Source organism: Phallusia mammillata, chromosome 7, assembly GCF_965637545.1.
Source record: "Phallusia mammillata chromosome 7, kaPhaMamm4.hap1.1, whole genome shotgun sequence".
Taxonomy (NCBI): Eukaryota; Metazoa; Chordata; class Ascidiacea; order Phlebobranchia; family Ascidiidae; genus Phallusia; species Phallusia mammillata.
The window spans coordinates 8,931,987-8,945,827 of NC_137258.1; the positions used below are offsets into that span (position 1 = coordinate 8,931,987).

Sequence of the window (13,841 nt, forward strand, 5' to 3'; positions counted from 1 at the left end):
TTTCAAAACGACTTGGTTTAAATATCTCATGGCATAAAGCAACCCCCCGAGTTTTCACTCATATAACTTATTGCCTTATTAACGGTTACTTGTTTATACGACTCGTCAAGTATTCGTTTTCTACACTTCTTTTCTTCATAGTTCGAAGACGTTGCACATCCCTCGCCATGTTTTCGCGTCCGTACCTATCCACTCGTTGCCAAAGCGTTTTGTTAAAATGCTCATACAAAGCAATGTCCTGTAAACAAACAGAAAAATAACAGGTTTGTGTTGTGTAATTAATTACCATACTATGTAAACATTTATCATTTTAGTCAAACTGTCCTGAAAGTGTGTTTTCTATTATCTGTCCGAAGTCATATATTTCTTTTTCAAAATTGCGTCTTATTTTCTACGTTTGTAGGAACTTAAAGTTGTTGGTGTGGCGCAAATCCCTAAGAAATATTCGATGGATTATTTAATTTGTAAAAAGATTTTTGTCAAAAAATTAAATTACGAGGCAAGCTGTGTCGAAGTTTTAAAACAATTGTTGGAGGGGAAATGAATACGGGTCTAGGCTACTCAGTCATGTCTATTCTGAAGCAACCAACAACTATTTTTTGTACGATAGCCTTCTGTGCTAGACTCGATATCCTCTTTGTAATGCGAATATTGTGCCAATAAAAACCTAAAGACCAGCAACCAGCAATGCTTTGTAGTAAAATTCCGAATCGCGTTCCATTTACACGTATCAAACAAAGAAACTTACAATACTGTTCATGTATTCGAAGGTAGTCTTGTGAAGCTCTGTCAAAAAAGTATGTTTTTTGGTATATGCTACGTTCGTTGATTACTTTTAACTAATCCACCCAAAATCTTCCAGGGTATACATAAAAGATCCTAAAAGAAAATAAATAAATAAAAAGGGTGCTGATCTATTAAAAAAAAACATTTTACTACCAGTTACCTTTAAAAGAACTAAAGACTCTTCCAAGTGTTCGAGTATCAAAACTAAATCAATAGTTTTATCTAAATCTTGAATTTTTGTTAAATTTCTGCTCTCATTTTTAACATTGGATCAATTCCCAAATCATGGGATTGGTAGTTTCTAAACCTGTCAATAAAAGTTTGTCATTATACTTTTAATTTTTCTTAAAGACCTGAAAGTGGTACTCTTTCAATTAAAACTAGTTTTGGTCCAGACTCGCTACTTGACAGATATAAAAAAAACTGCCAAGCGTTGTTACACAGTGCGAAAATATACTTTTATTTCTATTAAACATTTTGATCTACCTTTGGGTGGTGGGGCATTCAGAAGTATGAGTAGTTTTCCCCAAAAAATAAATTATAACTTGCAGGGTGATTATGGAATTTCTTGTCATAATAATTGTAAGTTGACTCGAATGTGTCTAAGTTAAATATGTATAGTATATATCCTTCTGGATCAGGGCTATTCTACGTAGGCAGTAACACACACACACACACACACACACACACACACACACACACACACACACACACACACACACACACACACACACACACACACACACACACACACACACACACACACACACACACACACACACACACACACACACACACACACACACACACACACACACACACACACACACACACACACACACACACACACACACACACACACACACACACACACACACACACACACACACACACACACACACACACACACACACACACACACACACACACACACACACACACACACACACACACACACACACACACACACACACACACACACACACACACACACACACACACACACACACAAAACCCGACCCAAACCTAGTTTTTCATAAACAAGCCCGGAGCAGACCCAAAAGTAATACCGAGTGCAAAGGCAGAGCCTAATCAAGCCTGTTTTGATGAACTCGAGTCCGAACGGGGCTCCCAAAGCCAGGCCCGACTTGCAACTGTGGCGTAACGCGTAATGCATAAAATACTCTCAAATTGTGGGTTCTATCGCAGAGCTGCTGAATGTTTTTACTCCGCCACCAATATCAGATTGAAAAAAAAATGACCACAGCCGTTATCTGAGGCATTGAATGTCTACGAGTTTATATCCATCCCTTATTACACTAATCGCTCAGAGAGCAGTATAGAAACAAGCCATGCTGCGCGAACGACCCGATCCGCAGATTTCTAGCCCTCCTTAAATAATAGTAACGTTCATGGGCGCCGACAGGGCAGAACATTTGGCAGAAAGGGCATTTTTTTGCATGTTAGGCTAAGTGCTTAATACATGGGTAGATGACGATATCAAGCAATCATGTTGATATGGGCATAAATTAAATACAATAGAAATGCGTTGCCTAAAACCTAAAAATGCACAGAAGACAGAGACAGTGAGATAATAACTCAGTGCTGTTTGGTACTTGTGTTGTATGTTCAGCCGCTTGTAGCGCTGTTGTTTTGTTTCGTCAAAATATAGACTTGTAAATATTAACTATAGTGTTTTGGCGTCATTTAGACCAATTTGTTCAGCATTAGGTTTGTTTATTCAGATTTTGAATCAGATGGAGTGTTTTCTATTGTCTACCTTTCTTAGGTCAGTACACTGCTAAGAGCTAGCTCCTACTACCTCTCCTACTAACTTACTACAATTTCTTTTTTACAGATATCCGATGAGCGAATAACCGTTTTTGTTTGTTTTCAAAGGTAACCAACTATCGCAATCTAGCGTTGTGTGCTTTTCAAAGGGCATTGAGTTAAGTGGATGTAATTGAGCTTAAAAAAATATTGCTGCTGAATGCCGAGTTTAGCATTTAAATCTGTATGATAACTTTATTTCTAATAAGCCAATTAGGGTATTATTACTGTTCTAAGAGGCAATAAAATGTCCCGCACCAGCACAATTGTTTCTCTGCAGCGCCCTGCTAAACTCCACAAAAACTGCCGGAACAACGTTGTGGTTCTGGCCGTGGTCTTGATCCAGTCGCCTTTATGAAAACTTTGACTTGACTAGAGTCCGATGTGCGTAATAACTCGACTTAGACTTTAAAAGTGTTATAGTTTGGAAGGTAATATCCTAACTTATTTGACGTGAAACTGAGATAAATTCGGGTACCTCGTTTTAACATAGTACTGTGTTTGGATCTTTATTTCACAGTTACCTTTATTTAAGGTTTTGCTTCTGTTTGTTTTACTCTTTAAGCTGCAGTAAAAAGTCTGAGATGGCAAAGTTTATAAAATACAATCTATCACGAAAGTGTGTCTTTAATATTTGACTCTCAATACCATAAAACTGTGGTTCAACTTCGGCGTTTTATTTAGCAGAAAACATTTTTCTCACCAAGTACGAAAGAAAACAAACTTACATACGCTACATTGAACATATAGGCTTTTTTAAATTAAGCTTTTGTAATTATTTCCTCCATAGATTCTGATACAACAAAATATACAATAGGTGCTTCGTTGTAGGGTATTATTTAAACCAACGGAACTAATATTCCCGATAAAACAAAAATACCGATACGATTCGATCAATACCACGATACTTTTGCTATTGTTTTTTTATCAACGAAATCAAAATTATGTTTGAAAAACAGAAAACTGGAGCCTAAAACGATGAACACTAAAAGCGCTCTCTTGATTTTAAAACCACTTGGTTCAAAATAGCTCATGGCATAAAGCAACCCCCCGAGTTTTCACTCATATATTGTCTTATTAACGGTTCTGCTTGTTTATACGTCTCTTCATACTGATGTTGCACTGTCGAGTCTTCTTTTTCTAGATTTACACTCACTACCGCCATAGTTCGAAGACGTTGCACATCCCTCGCCATGTTTTCGCGTCCGTATCTATCCACTCGTTGCCAAAGCGTTTTGTTAAAATGCTCATACAAAGCAATGTCCTGTAAAAAAACAGATTTGTGTGTTATGTAGGTTGATTAACTACCATACTATTTAAACATTTATTATTTTAGCCGAACCGAAACGGTCCCCCAAATTTCTCCAGCGGTTTCCCAAAGTTTGGACTTGCAACTACAACTACAGTTTTTGGTATTTAAATGAAACACTTGCGGTCTCTTAAAACTTCTTAGCGGTCACCCAAACCAAACTTAAAAAAAAACCTGGTTCAGGGCTTAAAGGGGGGAATACAGGTCTCCTCAGTCATGTCTATTCTGAAGCAACGTACAACTATTTTTTGTACGTAGCCTTCTGTGCTAAACTCGATATCATCTTTGCAATGCGAATATTGTGCCAATAAGAACCTAAAGACCAGCAACCAGCAATGCTTTGTAGTAATATTCCTAATCGCGTTCCATTTATACGTATTAAACGAAGAAACTTACAATGTTGTTCATGTATTCGAAGGTAGTCCTGTGAAGCTCTGTCAAAAAAGTATGTTTTCTGGCATAGTTTCGTTGATTACTTTTAATTATTCCGCCCAAAATCTTCCAGGGAATACATAAAAGATCCTAAAAAAAGGAATAAATAGAAATGGTGCTAAATATTAAAAAAAACATTTTACTTTACCAGTTACCTTTAAAAGAACTAAAGACTCTTCCAAGTGTTCAAGTATCAAAACTAAATCAATAGTTTTATCTAAATCTTGAATTTTTTGTTCAATTTCTGCTCTCGTTTTTAACATTGGATCAATTCCCAAATCGTGGGATTGGTAGTTTCTAAACCTGTCAATAAAAGTTTGTCATTATACTTTTAATTTTTCTTAAAGACCTGAAAGTGGTACTCTTTCAATTAAAACTAGTTTTGGTCCAGGCTCGCTACATGACAGATATAAAAAAACTGCCAAGAGTTGTTACACAGTGCGTAAATATACTTTTATTTCTATTAAACATTTTGATTTACCTTTGGGTGGTGGGGCATTCAAAAGTATGAGTAGTTTTTCCAAAAAATAAATTATAACTTACCTAAAGTAAAATGGAACAGATTTGTTAAGAAGGGGAGCCGATTTGAGCAAAAATTGATTCACGTCCAATGTTTGACCTTCGTTGACGTAAGCAATTGGCATTCCGGGACAAGCAGGGTGATTATGGAATTTCTTGTCATAATAATTGTAAGTTGACTGGAATGTGTCCCAAGGGTCGCGTATAATTGTCAGATATCTAAAACAGATACACGTAAGTTAAATAGTGTACTATAGTAGATGTCCTTCTGACTATTCAACGTAGGCAGTAACACACACACACTCGCAGAGCTGCTGAACGTTTTTACTCCGCCACCAAATTCTGAATGAAAAAAAATATTGCCAACAGCCGTTATCTAATGCATTGAATGACTATGAGTTTATATCCGCTCCTTATCGCTCAGAGAGCTGTATATAGCAACAAGCTATGCTGCTCGAAAGACTTGATCCGAAGATTTTGAGCCCTCCTTAAATAATAGTGACGTTTATGGGCGCCGACAGGGCAGAATATTTGGCAGGAGGAACACTTTTTACATGTTATCCTACATCAGTGGTTCTCAACCTTTCGTGGACCGTGGCCCCTAAAACTAACTTTTGGACCTCGTGACCCCCTTCAAGTAACCCTGTAGGACCTGTGACCCCCTTAAAAAATGTAAATAGCAATCTCATGTTGGAATTCTGTACTATTTTCGACTTTTTACAGGTCGAATAGAATAAACAAGAATCCGTAATCGTAAAAAACCTCAATAAAGACAAATAGTATGTAAAATAGTCAATTAAATTAGGGAATAAAGTTAAAAAGGAAATGTATTTTAGTGGGTGTTTTTGGTGAATCTACACCCGTGGCTCCCTGGGGGGGGCTATTGGCCCTGGTTGAGAACCATTGGGCTACATGCTTCCATGGGTGGATAACGATATCAAGTAATTATGTTCGTATGGGCATAAAGTAAATACAAGAGAACTGCGTTGCCTAAAATCTGAAACATTATAGGCCACAATAAAAAAATCTCCAGGTGCCCCCAAGTGCCCCCACGTCTTGCTCTTACATCTCGCGTCGCCCATGTTTGTTTTGAAAATACATCTTTGTCGAGTAGGGAAACTAGTTTTTAAGCAACGATATGTGGCCCCAGCAAATGTCATTCGTTACCTTGTGTCGGAATGAAAGCACTGTTTCATCTCAACTGCATCAAACCGTGAATGCCTGACAAGAATACTCGCGCCCCGCGGCCACATAAACTTGCACTTGAAGTGTCCAGGATAACCACCAACAAACTTGGCAGGTTGGTGAATGGCAACATTCTGTAAAAACATTTTATCGAAAACGGATAACACGGGGAAATCATTGTCCCAAAGCGCGCTTGCTTTTCAACAAAAACATTATTGACTAGAAGTGCTTATAATAAGTAATTTCCAAAAGGATTCTTCGGTCTGAATTGTGCTTTACAATTCTGGTAGTGGTATATATATATTTATATTGCCAAATAAGAGATGATATAAAATATGTCTAAAACACAGAAAACTTATCACCACCCACAGTACTTCGAGCCCTATACTTCTTACTTCCTGTTTATTGGTGATTAAATACAAAATGAATAAAGAGTGTCGGCGAGAGTAAAACTATAAGTATGTTTGGTACATAGGCTGCATAGTTTAACCCATCTGTAGTTAAAGCAAACAAAAAAATTTATTGGATCTATTTTCGAGCAAGTGGTAGTGGTTAACATACAGTTGAAGAACAAAATCATCGAGCATATGTAACGAATTGTGTAAAACATTAACTTTATGATAACAAAACCGTTTCTTTCCAATTGTACTCAATTCATTGTAAACGCTTTTATCTTTTTAGGGAAAATTATAATTTTACCACACATTTATGTGCATAAGGATCAGGTGAGAACCGATCTCTTTAAAAATGCCGTTTACTATTTACTTGCTATCACTATATTTACTAATTATACTTTACAATTTACTTACTATTTCGCAACATTTATCATTAATTAATTATTCATAAATTTTTAACAAAAAGTCGTAGAATTTAAGCTAATAAATTTCGGGATACAAACCAGACCATACACAAAGTCAGTACTTTCAAAGGAAAAATATTTAAGTTGGCCTATGCTAATATAGAGTGCTATAAAATTGACCTACGTTTGTTTGGTTGTAGGATTCGATTATTCGCGTCAAAACAAAGCGCAATGATGTTCCACCCGTCTTGTGAGTTTTGATAAACACAAATTTTGAAACAGGTTTTGTACATTTTCGGGTTGTTACTTCATATGTACGTTTAGATGAAGTTTCTTGAAAGTGAAATTGTGATCCGTTGGTATAATTCTTCGCCGTTTTTGTACGTAGTTTGGCTTGCTGAAAGTTGAAAATAGAACTCTGAGGACAACAGAAAAAAACAGTTTTCTAAGTAGGCCTACAAAGTTTATTTGCAGTTTACCAACAATCACATGTCAAAAATCAGACAATTTGCCAACAAACGCATGCTGCATTTGTCCAACAACTGTCTTTAACTACCTTTTTCACTTCTTCTATATTTTCGTGGTACATCTCTCCCATTTCCACATGAGTCACAATACCCGAAGATTCGGTGTCAATCAAATCATTTAGAGTCGGCAAATAACAGTAAATAATCACAGACGTAACAAAAGCAGAAAGAGCAAACGTAATCCAATGACGGGTTAACCTCATTTTATCGCAAAGTTTACGAAGTCAAAAACTTCAACAGTATATTTTACAGCAGTACACCTAAGCATGGAAAACTACCTTTCTGTTTCAAACCGTACAATATGTTGAAATGGCAAGAACCTTAAAATAACCTCAACAACTTAATGACAATGTTGACAGTACAACTGACCGTAACAGTATAATAATGTATCACCGCACAAAAAAATAACGTGCATGCATGCATGTGGCATCGCTGTGTTTTATGACCAGGAAACGTTTTCTTAATATACGCATTAAATTGTCTTTTGCTATTGTTAAACATTCGGGCGTTATAACGCCGATATGCTGGAGGAGTTTGGTGACCCCTGCTTTAAACTTTTAAGTTTTTTTTTTCAATAAACCCCTTTTTTCACTAGCAACCTTTTTTATTTCCTTTTGTCCTTCTAACTAAGGTTCACGGTGAACGGTTAGTTAACCCTTTAACTGCCACGGGCGCATAAATGCGCATGGAGACATGCCTCGTTGTTAACAGCGACAAAAATCGTATTAGTGCGAATTTTTTTTCCAACTGGGGTGCGTTGGAAAGCTTATGCATATTGGCTTCAATTTATTTGAAAAAAATGATATGTTAGTATTTGAAAAAAATTAATTACAGTAAGGAGAAAGTGAAAATTCAGAAAAAAACAAGTTTTTTTCAAATTTTTGTTTTTGAGCCGTTTTTTGATATTTTACGCTTGACTGATTCACAGACAGCTGCTTGGAGTTGATTTCAGGGCTTTGCGTGCGTGTTGCGGCCATCTTTGTTTACAATTTGATATGTGTGCAGCTGAATTGGGCTTGAAAGTGGGTAGTTCGGGCCTGTAAATTTGCCTTGATTTGCTTGAATATACAACTGTATGAGTCAGTTTAGCTTTATTATTAGTGGTGACAACAGTTATTTATCAAGAAAACAACTGTTGCAGAAGCACTTTGACTTTGGAAGTTGGTGCTTGCTGACCTATATTATGATTGTATCTGGCCCACAAATGCATTTACATTTGTCAAATGATGAGGAGATGTGGCCTCACGAATGGACAACAAATACAGAAGAATCAATGCAAAGTACCTTGGGAAGGCTTGAAATTGTGTTTTTTCTGCAAACTTATATGCACTGTGTTTACAAATTTTACATGTTGTGGTGTAATAATACATAATAAACATTCCATTTAAAAAAACTTATGAATGCATTATGTGTGTACAGCTGGTTGGTAAACATTATAATAAGTCAGTGAAATGTCAAATTAGCCAATAAATATTATTGAAAACAAGTTCCATACCCTCAAAAACATTAATTTTATTATTTAATACTGTAAAATAACAAACTGAAATTAATGATTATGACGTCATGAGCTAATTAATGACGTAATCAAAATAACACAGACAAAATTTTGTAACGAAGTGTTTGTAAAACAACTTGTAACTAATAATTGTAACGAAAAACATCAATAAACTGCAATTTCATGAAAAAATAGAATTAAAATGACGTCATTTCATAGGTGATGACGTCATCGAAAATTTTTTTATCTTAAAATTGTAGAAAATTATATACCCAACAACTTTCCCAGAGAAAGTTTTTGCCTATCTTCTATCGATTTTGCATAAAACCTAAAAGAGCAAGAGCATGTCTAAACATCATTTTTTGTCAAAACAAATTCGGCAGTTAAAGGGTTAATAGCTCTTTGGGATCACTTGTTTTAATTTTTCTTTTAGAGTGTTTAGAATAGATCATTGAGCGTTTTTTCCACTCGCTTCTCTCCACTTTTTCAGGAACGACACTGATGACATACGTACGTACGCTATAGCGCTCCTCCAGCACGCATATTACAACTTGCAAAGGTTACGAAGCCAAAATGATTATTACAACTTACAGAAAATTTGGGAGTACAACTGACAGCAACGTACTATTATATTGTATCACAATAACTGCATAAAACTGACAACAGAAATCGTATGTTGTAGAATCTACAGTGCATGCGTGGCATCACCATGTTTAATGTACAGCGCATAGGAAATATTTGTCACCCTATTGTATCCCATTCTTTTGATTGACGTTTTTTGAATTAGCGCCATCGTATTGTTATCGCAGTAGCCACGTATTGTTATCGCAGTGGGATCGCGTATACACCACACCCCTTGCCGCGTTTGTATCAATGGAGTCTTTGGGGTGCGACAGCATCTGACGTAGGGTGTTGACTGGTTTTATCCCTGCCGAGACCCAAAAATCGATTAACATGCAACGGATTATGTCTGTGAACTTGGGAATGTACGGCATGCACAATCGTATGTCTCAAATCAACGTATTTCCGCAGTTGGGAAAGGACGTTGGGTCCGTACAGACCTTTGCATTCAATGAATATACTGCCAGGCATAATGTATCAACAAAAGTTCAGCTCTTCCGGCAGTTTTTTATTTCTAATATGCCAACGTTTCAATGTCCCATACGAAACACCTTCATCAGGGTAATGACATAAATTGCAAACACAAGTATTTATAAAGCGAAAAAGGCGGCGAAACACACATACAAAAAAGGGGGGGGCGGTGGTAAAAAACGCAGTGCGCACCAATGGTCGAGTGATAACACCTAGCTCAATGGTGCAAAAGCGACCGATAAGTTATCGGCATTAGAACGTCCGTTTTAACGTTCATCGTGTTGGTGTGGGAATGTATGTTCCACGACTACAGGAAACCTCGCTTGTGAAAATCGGTTTCTCTCGCTAACACCTGGGCGGCAGAAAAGTTTATGGTGTGGTTGAGGACAGTAGCATGTTGTGCTAATGCCGACTTTTTGGCATCTTTCTTGGCCACATCCCTTTCATGTTCTTTACGGCGCGTATTGAAAGACCTTCCCGTTGGAGATTTTTAGCTAGTTATTGATTGCAAGATTTTAGCTAGTTATGCAAAATTGCGAATACAATGATCCAAATGTAAAATCACAGACTAAAATCGTAACATCGAATGCTGAGTTTTCTTGAGACGCAGATTTTTATTTCTGTACTTAACGCTTATTGTTAGACCACTAGTAACAAACAGGTATTGTTATGCGCGCGCACACTGCAAAACGAAACAGGTAGCTTGTGCGTTAACATGCGCGCCGCCAGTTACATAGACGCGATTGTAGCTAACTACAAGAAACTTTTTCCGTTGGTACATTAATTCCATAGCGTATAGTTTGTTCTCTTAAATTCCTGACTTTTAAGTACATTTTAACTTTTCTCCCTGACGCAGATTTAAACACTAAATTCCCTGACATGTCAGGGAAAATCCTGACGTATGGCAACCCTAACGTAGGGGCAAGAGGGGGCACTTGCCCCCCTTGGAATTTCAAAGTACCGCAAAGTTAAAAAAATTTCTCTCAAAGCAAATGTCTAAATTGACAAATAGGTTCATAGTTTCGTTTCTGTGAGGGGAATTTTATCGTTGACGCAAATCTACTGCACATATTTTATGCGATGTGTAGGTACATAACTACTTCATATAGTAATCTATCCCTACAAGTGTGTATTTGTCAAAATTTGCCCCCCCCCCCCCCCTGAAAAAATATCTGCCGGCGCCCTTGTGACGGGGTGAACTATATAGTTGAAATCACGGTCATGTAAAAAACACATAAAACGAAATTGTATGCTAGTAATTATTAGGAAATTTTCGTTACAGCTTTAAACTTGTTTGCTAAAATCCATTGACCGGTAGGTGAATCGGTTGCCTAACTTATTGTTATTGTGACCTAAAACTCCCAATGGACATGACGACTGATAAACCTGTAGTCTTCAATGCTATGTTAGCAATTATTGTTCACACAACCAGAAATGATCTAGTTTTTAAACATCTGGCGTAGTGTTAATTCCATGGTAATGTAACCACATATTTTTCTATGATTGGTGTAACGTGTAGTATCAAGGTCTTTCAGAACATTTTGACATCTAATACTGCATTTGTCCCGCGGCTTCTGGGTAGTTCGTAAATTGGCCCAGGACAAGACAACGTTCGTAAATTAGCCCAGGACAACGTTTGAGTTGGAGACCCTTTCTGCGCACAATAAATATTTGTTTTTTTTTTCGCAGTTTATATTATATATTTCTGTGTCATTGTTCCGTTTTACGAGTGCTATAGCTTGTTTACAACCGCTAGGTGTGTTCTGCGTTTTTTATTTCACATTAACATAGTTCAGTGTCATAGAGACATAAACGACTGCAGTTCATGTAAAAACACACAACATAACACCGACATAACAGATGTTAACATCAAACCAATTAAAATTAATAATTGGCATAGTGCTTTAAACGGTACAAAAGGGCACGACCCTTGTTATTACCGACGGTGAAATACCCGCTGTTTGGGGAAAATCCAATTTCTTGCGGGAATTTCATATTTAGATTGTTGAAGCCTGGAAAATTCGAAAACACACTAAGCGAGGAAACGTGAGCTAGCTTTACTGCGTTTTGTACAGAGTCCGAGGCCATTGCCAGCATTTCGGAAGTGGAGTTAAAACAAAGACCTGAAACTGGTGATTTCAGGTTTTTAAATGTTTTTAAGGGGGTTGGGTGGGATTTGTCCAGGGAGCTTTCATCATAAAGGTTGACAATTCCGCTGTAAGACCCACATGCAATTTTGTTGTTGTGAGAAACTGCAATTGTAGTTCCTTTTACACAGCCCTGAAAAAAGTATACATCTTAAAACATTCGCTGTAAAAGCCTTTTCACCTTCTCATATATCAATGACACAAATTGTATGGTCTTAGCATGTTGCATTTTCAAGCACTGAGCAGTTGTTACCTCATCTCCAAATGTAGACATGCACTTTCTTGATCTAAGGTCCCATTGATAAACTATTCCTTCATCACCAAAGGACAAAAGCTCATCTCCACCATTTTTAAATGCCACATCTTCTACACTCCCATTCATTTTCAATGTGGACATGTGCTCTTTTGTGGTGGGATCAATCACATGTATTTTTCCAAACCTGTTAAAAACACACATATTAAACACATTTAGTCAATTGTAAATGGACCACAACTAGAAGTCTCCCTCAATTGCAAGCCACATGCTGTGCTGTTAGAGACTATTGTTGCCTGATAGTTCTTTCTGTTGCTGTATTGTATGTATATGTCAAAAGTTTTTGGTCATATAATTGTAACCAGCAGAGCGTATGTTTTCATGTAATGTCTACATGCAATATAGTTTTACACCTGAAAAATAAATCAAAAAGCCAGCGAGTGGAAAAAATATAGGTACGATATAATAATAGAAGCTTCCCAACAGGTAGAGTAAACTAGAATGGTGGCTTTCTGATATACTTCCATTTTATATATTCTATACGATATTTACCAATTTACTATACACATCATTTGATCTACACATATGATTGTTTTTGTAAACAAAAACTAATGGGTCCCCACACGCGCGTTTGTGCGGATTTACGGTAAACAAATGTTGCGGTGATTTTTTAATTCTTAAGAACAAATTTTTACAAACATTAACCCAACAATAAAAAAATTTGTTTGTATTTTTTTGCACTAATATTGTCGTATAATTACAAAAACATTAAAAAAGAACGAAACAAATACTTTCAATTTAATCTCTTGCTTTGACCCAGATGTTGTCGTCCAAGGTCGGGTTTTAAACACAATTTTTTTCTAGAAAGCTGTAACAGTTGTGTTACAGACACATTAAATTAAAAAGCGATTTGCTGCAAGTGTATACATAACAAATTGTTTTTCATTTAACTTTGTTTCGCAAAACGAGTACCATTGACCTGTAGTAACCTTTTAGGGTGCACACACCAAACGACTGTTTGGCCTTTTGACACCGTTTTCAATAGCACGCCGTCCTTAGTGTTCAACAACACTGTCTGACCTAATTTATACATGCCTTGAGTATTTGATTAAAAAAACGCTACGTTATGACGAAAGAAAGTTCTGAACTGTGTTAGTAATACCTACTAATTGACCTTAAGTAACTCGTGGTCATGCAGCGGCCAACCTGACAACGAGCATTTAAAAAACATTATCTTCCAAAAAAGTCAAGTTTATTTTTTCATATTTAGTCTGATTAACAAAGTTTTGTTTGACATATACGAAACCGAAGCACGGTTGTTAGGTTTAAATCACGTCATAGGTGTGAAACCTTTGCCAAAACTGAAAATGTGAGTGATAACTTAATAAAACGACATAGCATTGCTGTGCAAAACAGCTGATATCTAATCACCGAAACGACCTCTCGTAAAACGTCTGTCCGACGTCA

The 13,841-nt window shown here is 36.7% G+C and overlaps 2 protein-coding genes across 3 annotated transcripts; both read right to left on the reverse strand.

Moving 5' to 3' along the window:
- Nucleotides 1–3,277: 3,277 nt before the first annotated feature.
- On the reverse strand, nucleotides 3,278–11,124 carry LOC145238507 (galactose-3-O-sulfotransferase 3-like). 2 transcript variants are annotated; one of them, XM_080101703.1, is made up of 7 exons: nucleotides 7,417–11,124; nucleotides 7,045–7,257; nucleotides 6,044–6,195; nucleotides 4,901–5,095; nucleotides 4,513–4,660; nucleotides 4,322–4,447; nucleotides 3,278–3,880 (listed from the first exon to the last, which is right to left on the reverse strand). In XM_080101703.1, the coding sequence occupies exons 1-7, from the start codon at nucleotides 7,588–7,590 to the stop codon at nucleotides 3,647–3,649; spliced, it is 1,242 nt and encodes a 413-aa protein (XP_079957829.1). In that variant the 5' UTR covers nucleotides 7,591–11,124; the 3' UTR covers nucleotides 3,278–3,646. The 2 variants fall into 2 exon arrangements, with proteins under 2 accessions (XP_079957829.1, XP_079957828.1); XM_080101702.1 differs by having other exon boundaries at nucleotides 7,045–7,278.
- Nucleotides 11,125–11,731: 607 nt separating this feature from the next.
- LOC145238509 (U3 small nucleolar RNA-associated protein 18 homolog) lies at nucleotides 11,732–12,604 on the reverse strand. The gene is made up of 2 exons (XM_080101704.1): nucleotides 12,375–12,604; nucleotides 11,732–12,254 (listed from the first exon to the last, which is right to left on the reverse strand). Exons 1-2 carry the CDS (start codon nucleotides 12,576–12,578, stop codon nucleotides 11,859–11,861), a joined length of 600 nt encoding a protein of 199 aa, XP_079957830.1. The 5' UTR covers nucleotides 12,579–12,604; the 3' UTR covers nucleotides 11,732–11,858.
- Nucleotides 12,605–13,841: the final 1,237 nt, after the last annotated feature.

Coding starts and splice junctions, on each gene's coding strand:
- LOC145238507 (XM_080101702.1), bottom strand. CDS start 7,590: ATGAGGTTAACCCGTCATTGGATTACGTTTGCTCTTTCTGCTTTTGTT. Junction 7,279..7,416: donor ATATAGAAGAAGTGAAAAAG/GTAGTTAAAGAC, acceptor TGTTGTCCTCAG/AGTTCTATTTTCAACTTTCA. Junction 3,881..4,321: donor TCGAATACATGAACAACATT/GTAAGTTTCTTC, acceptor GTTTTTTTACAG/GACATTGCTTTGTATGAGCA.
- LOC145238509 (XM_080101704.1), bottom strand. CDS start 12,578: ATGTGTGTTTTTAACAGGTTTGGAAAAATACATGTGATTGATCCCACC. Junction 12,255..12,374: donor TGTCTACATTTGGAGATGAG/GTAACAACTGCT, acceptor TACTTTTTTCAG/GGCTGTGTAAAAGGAACTAC.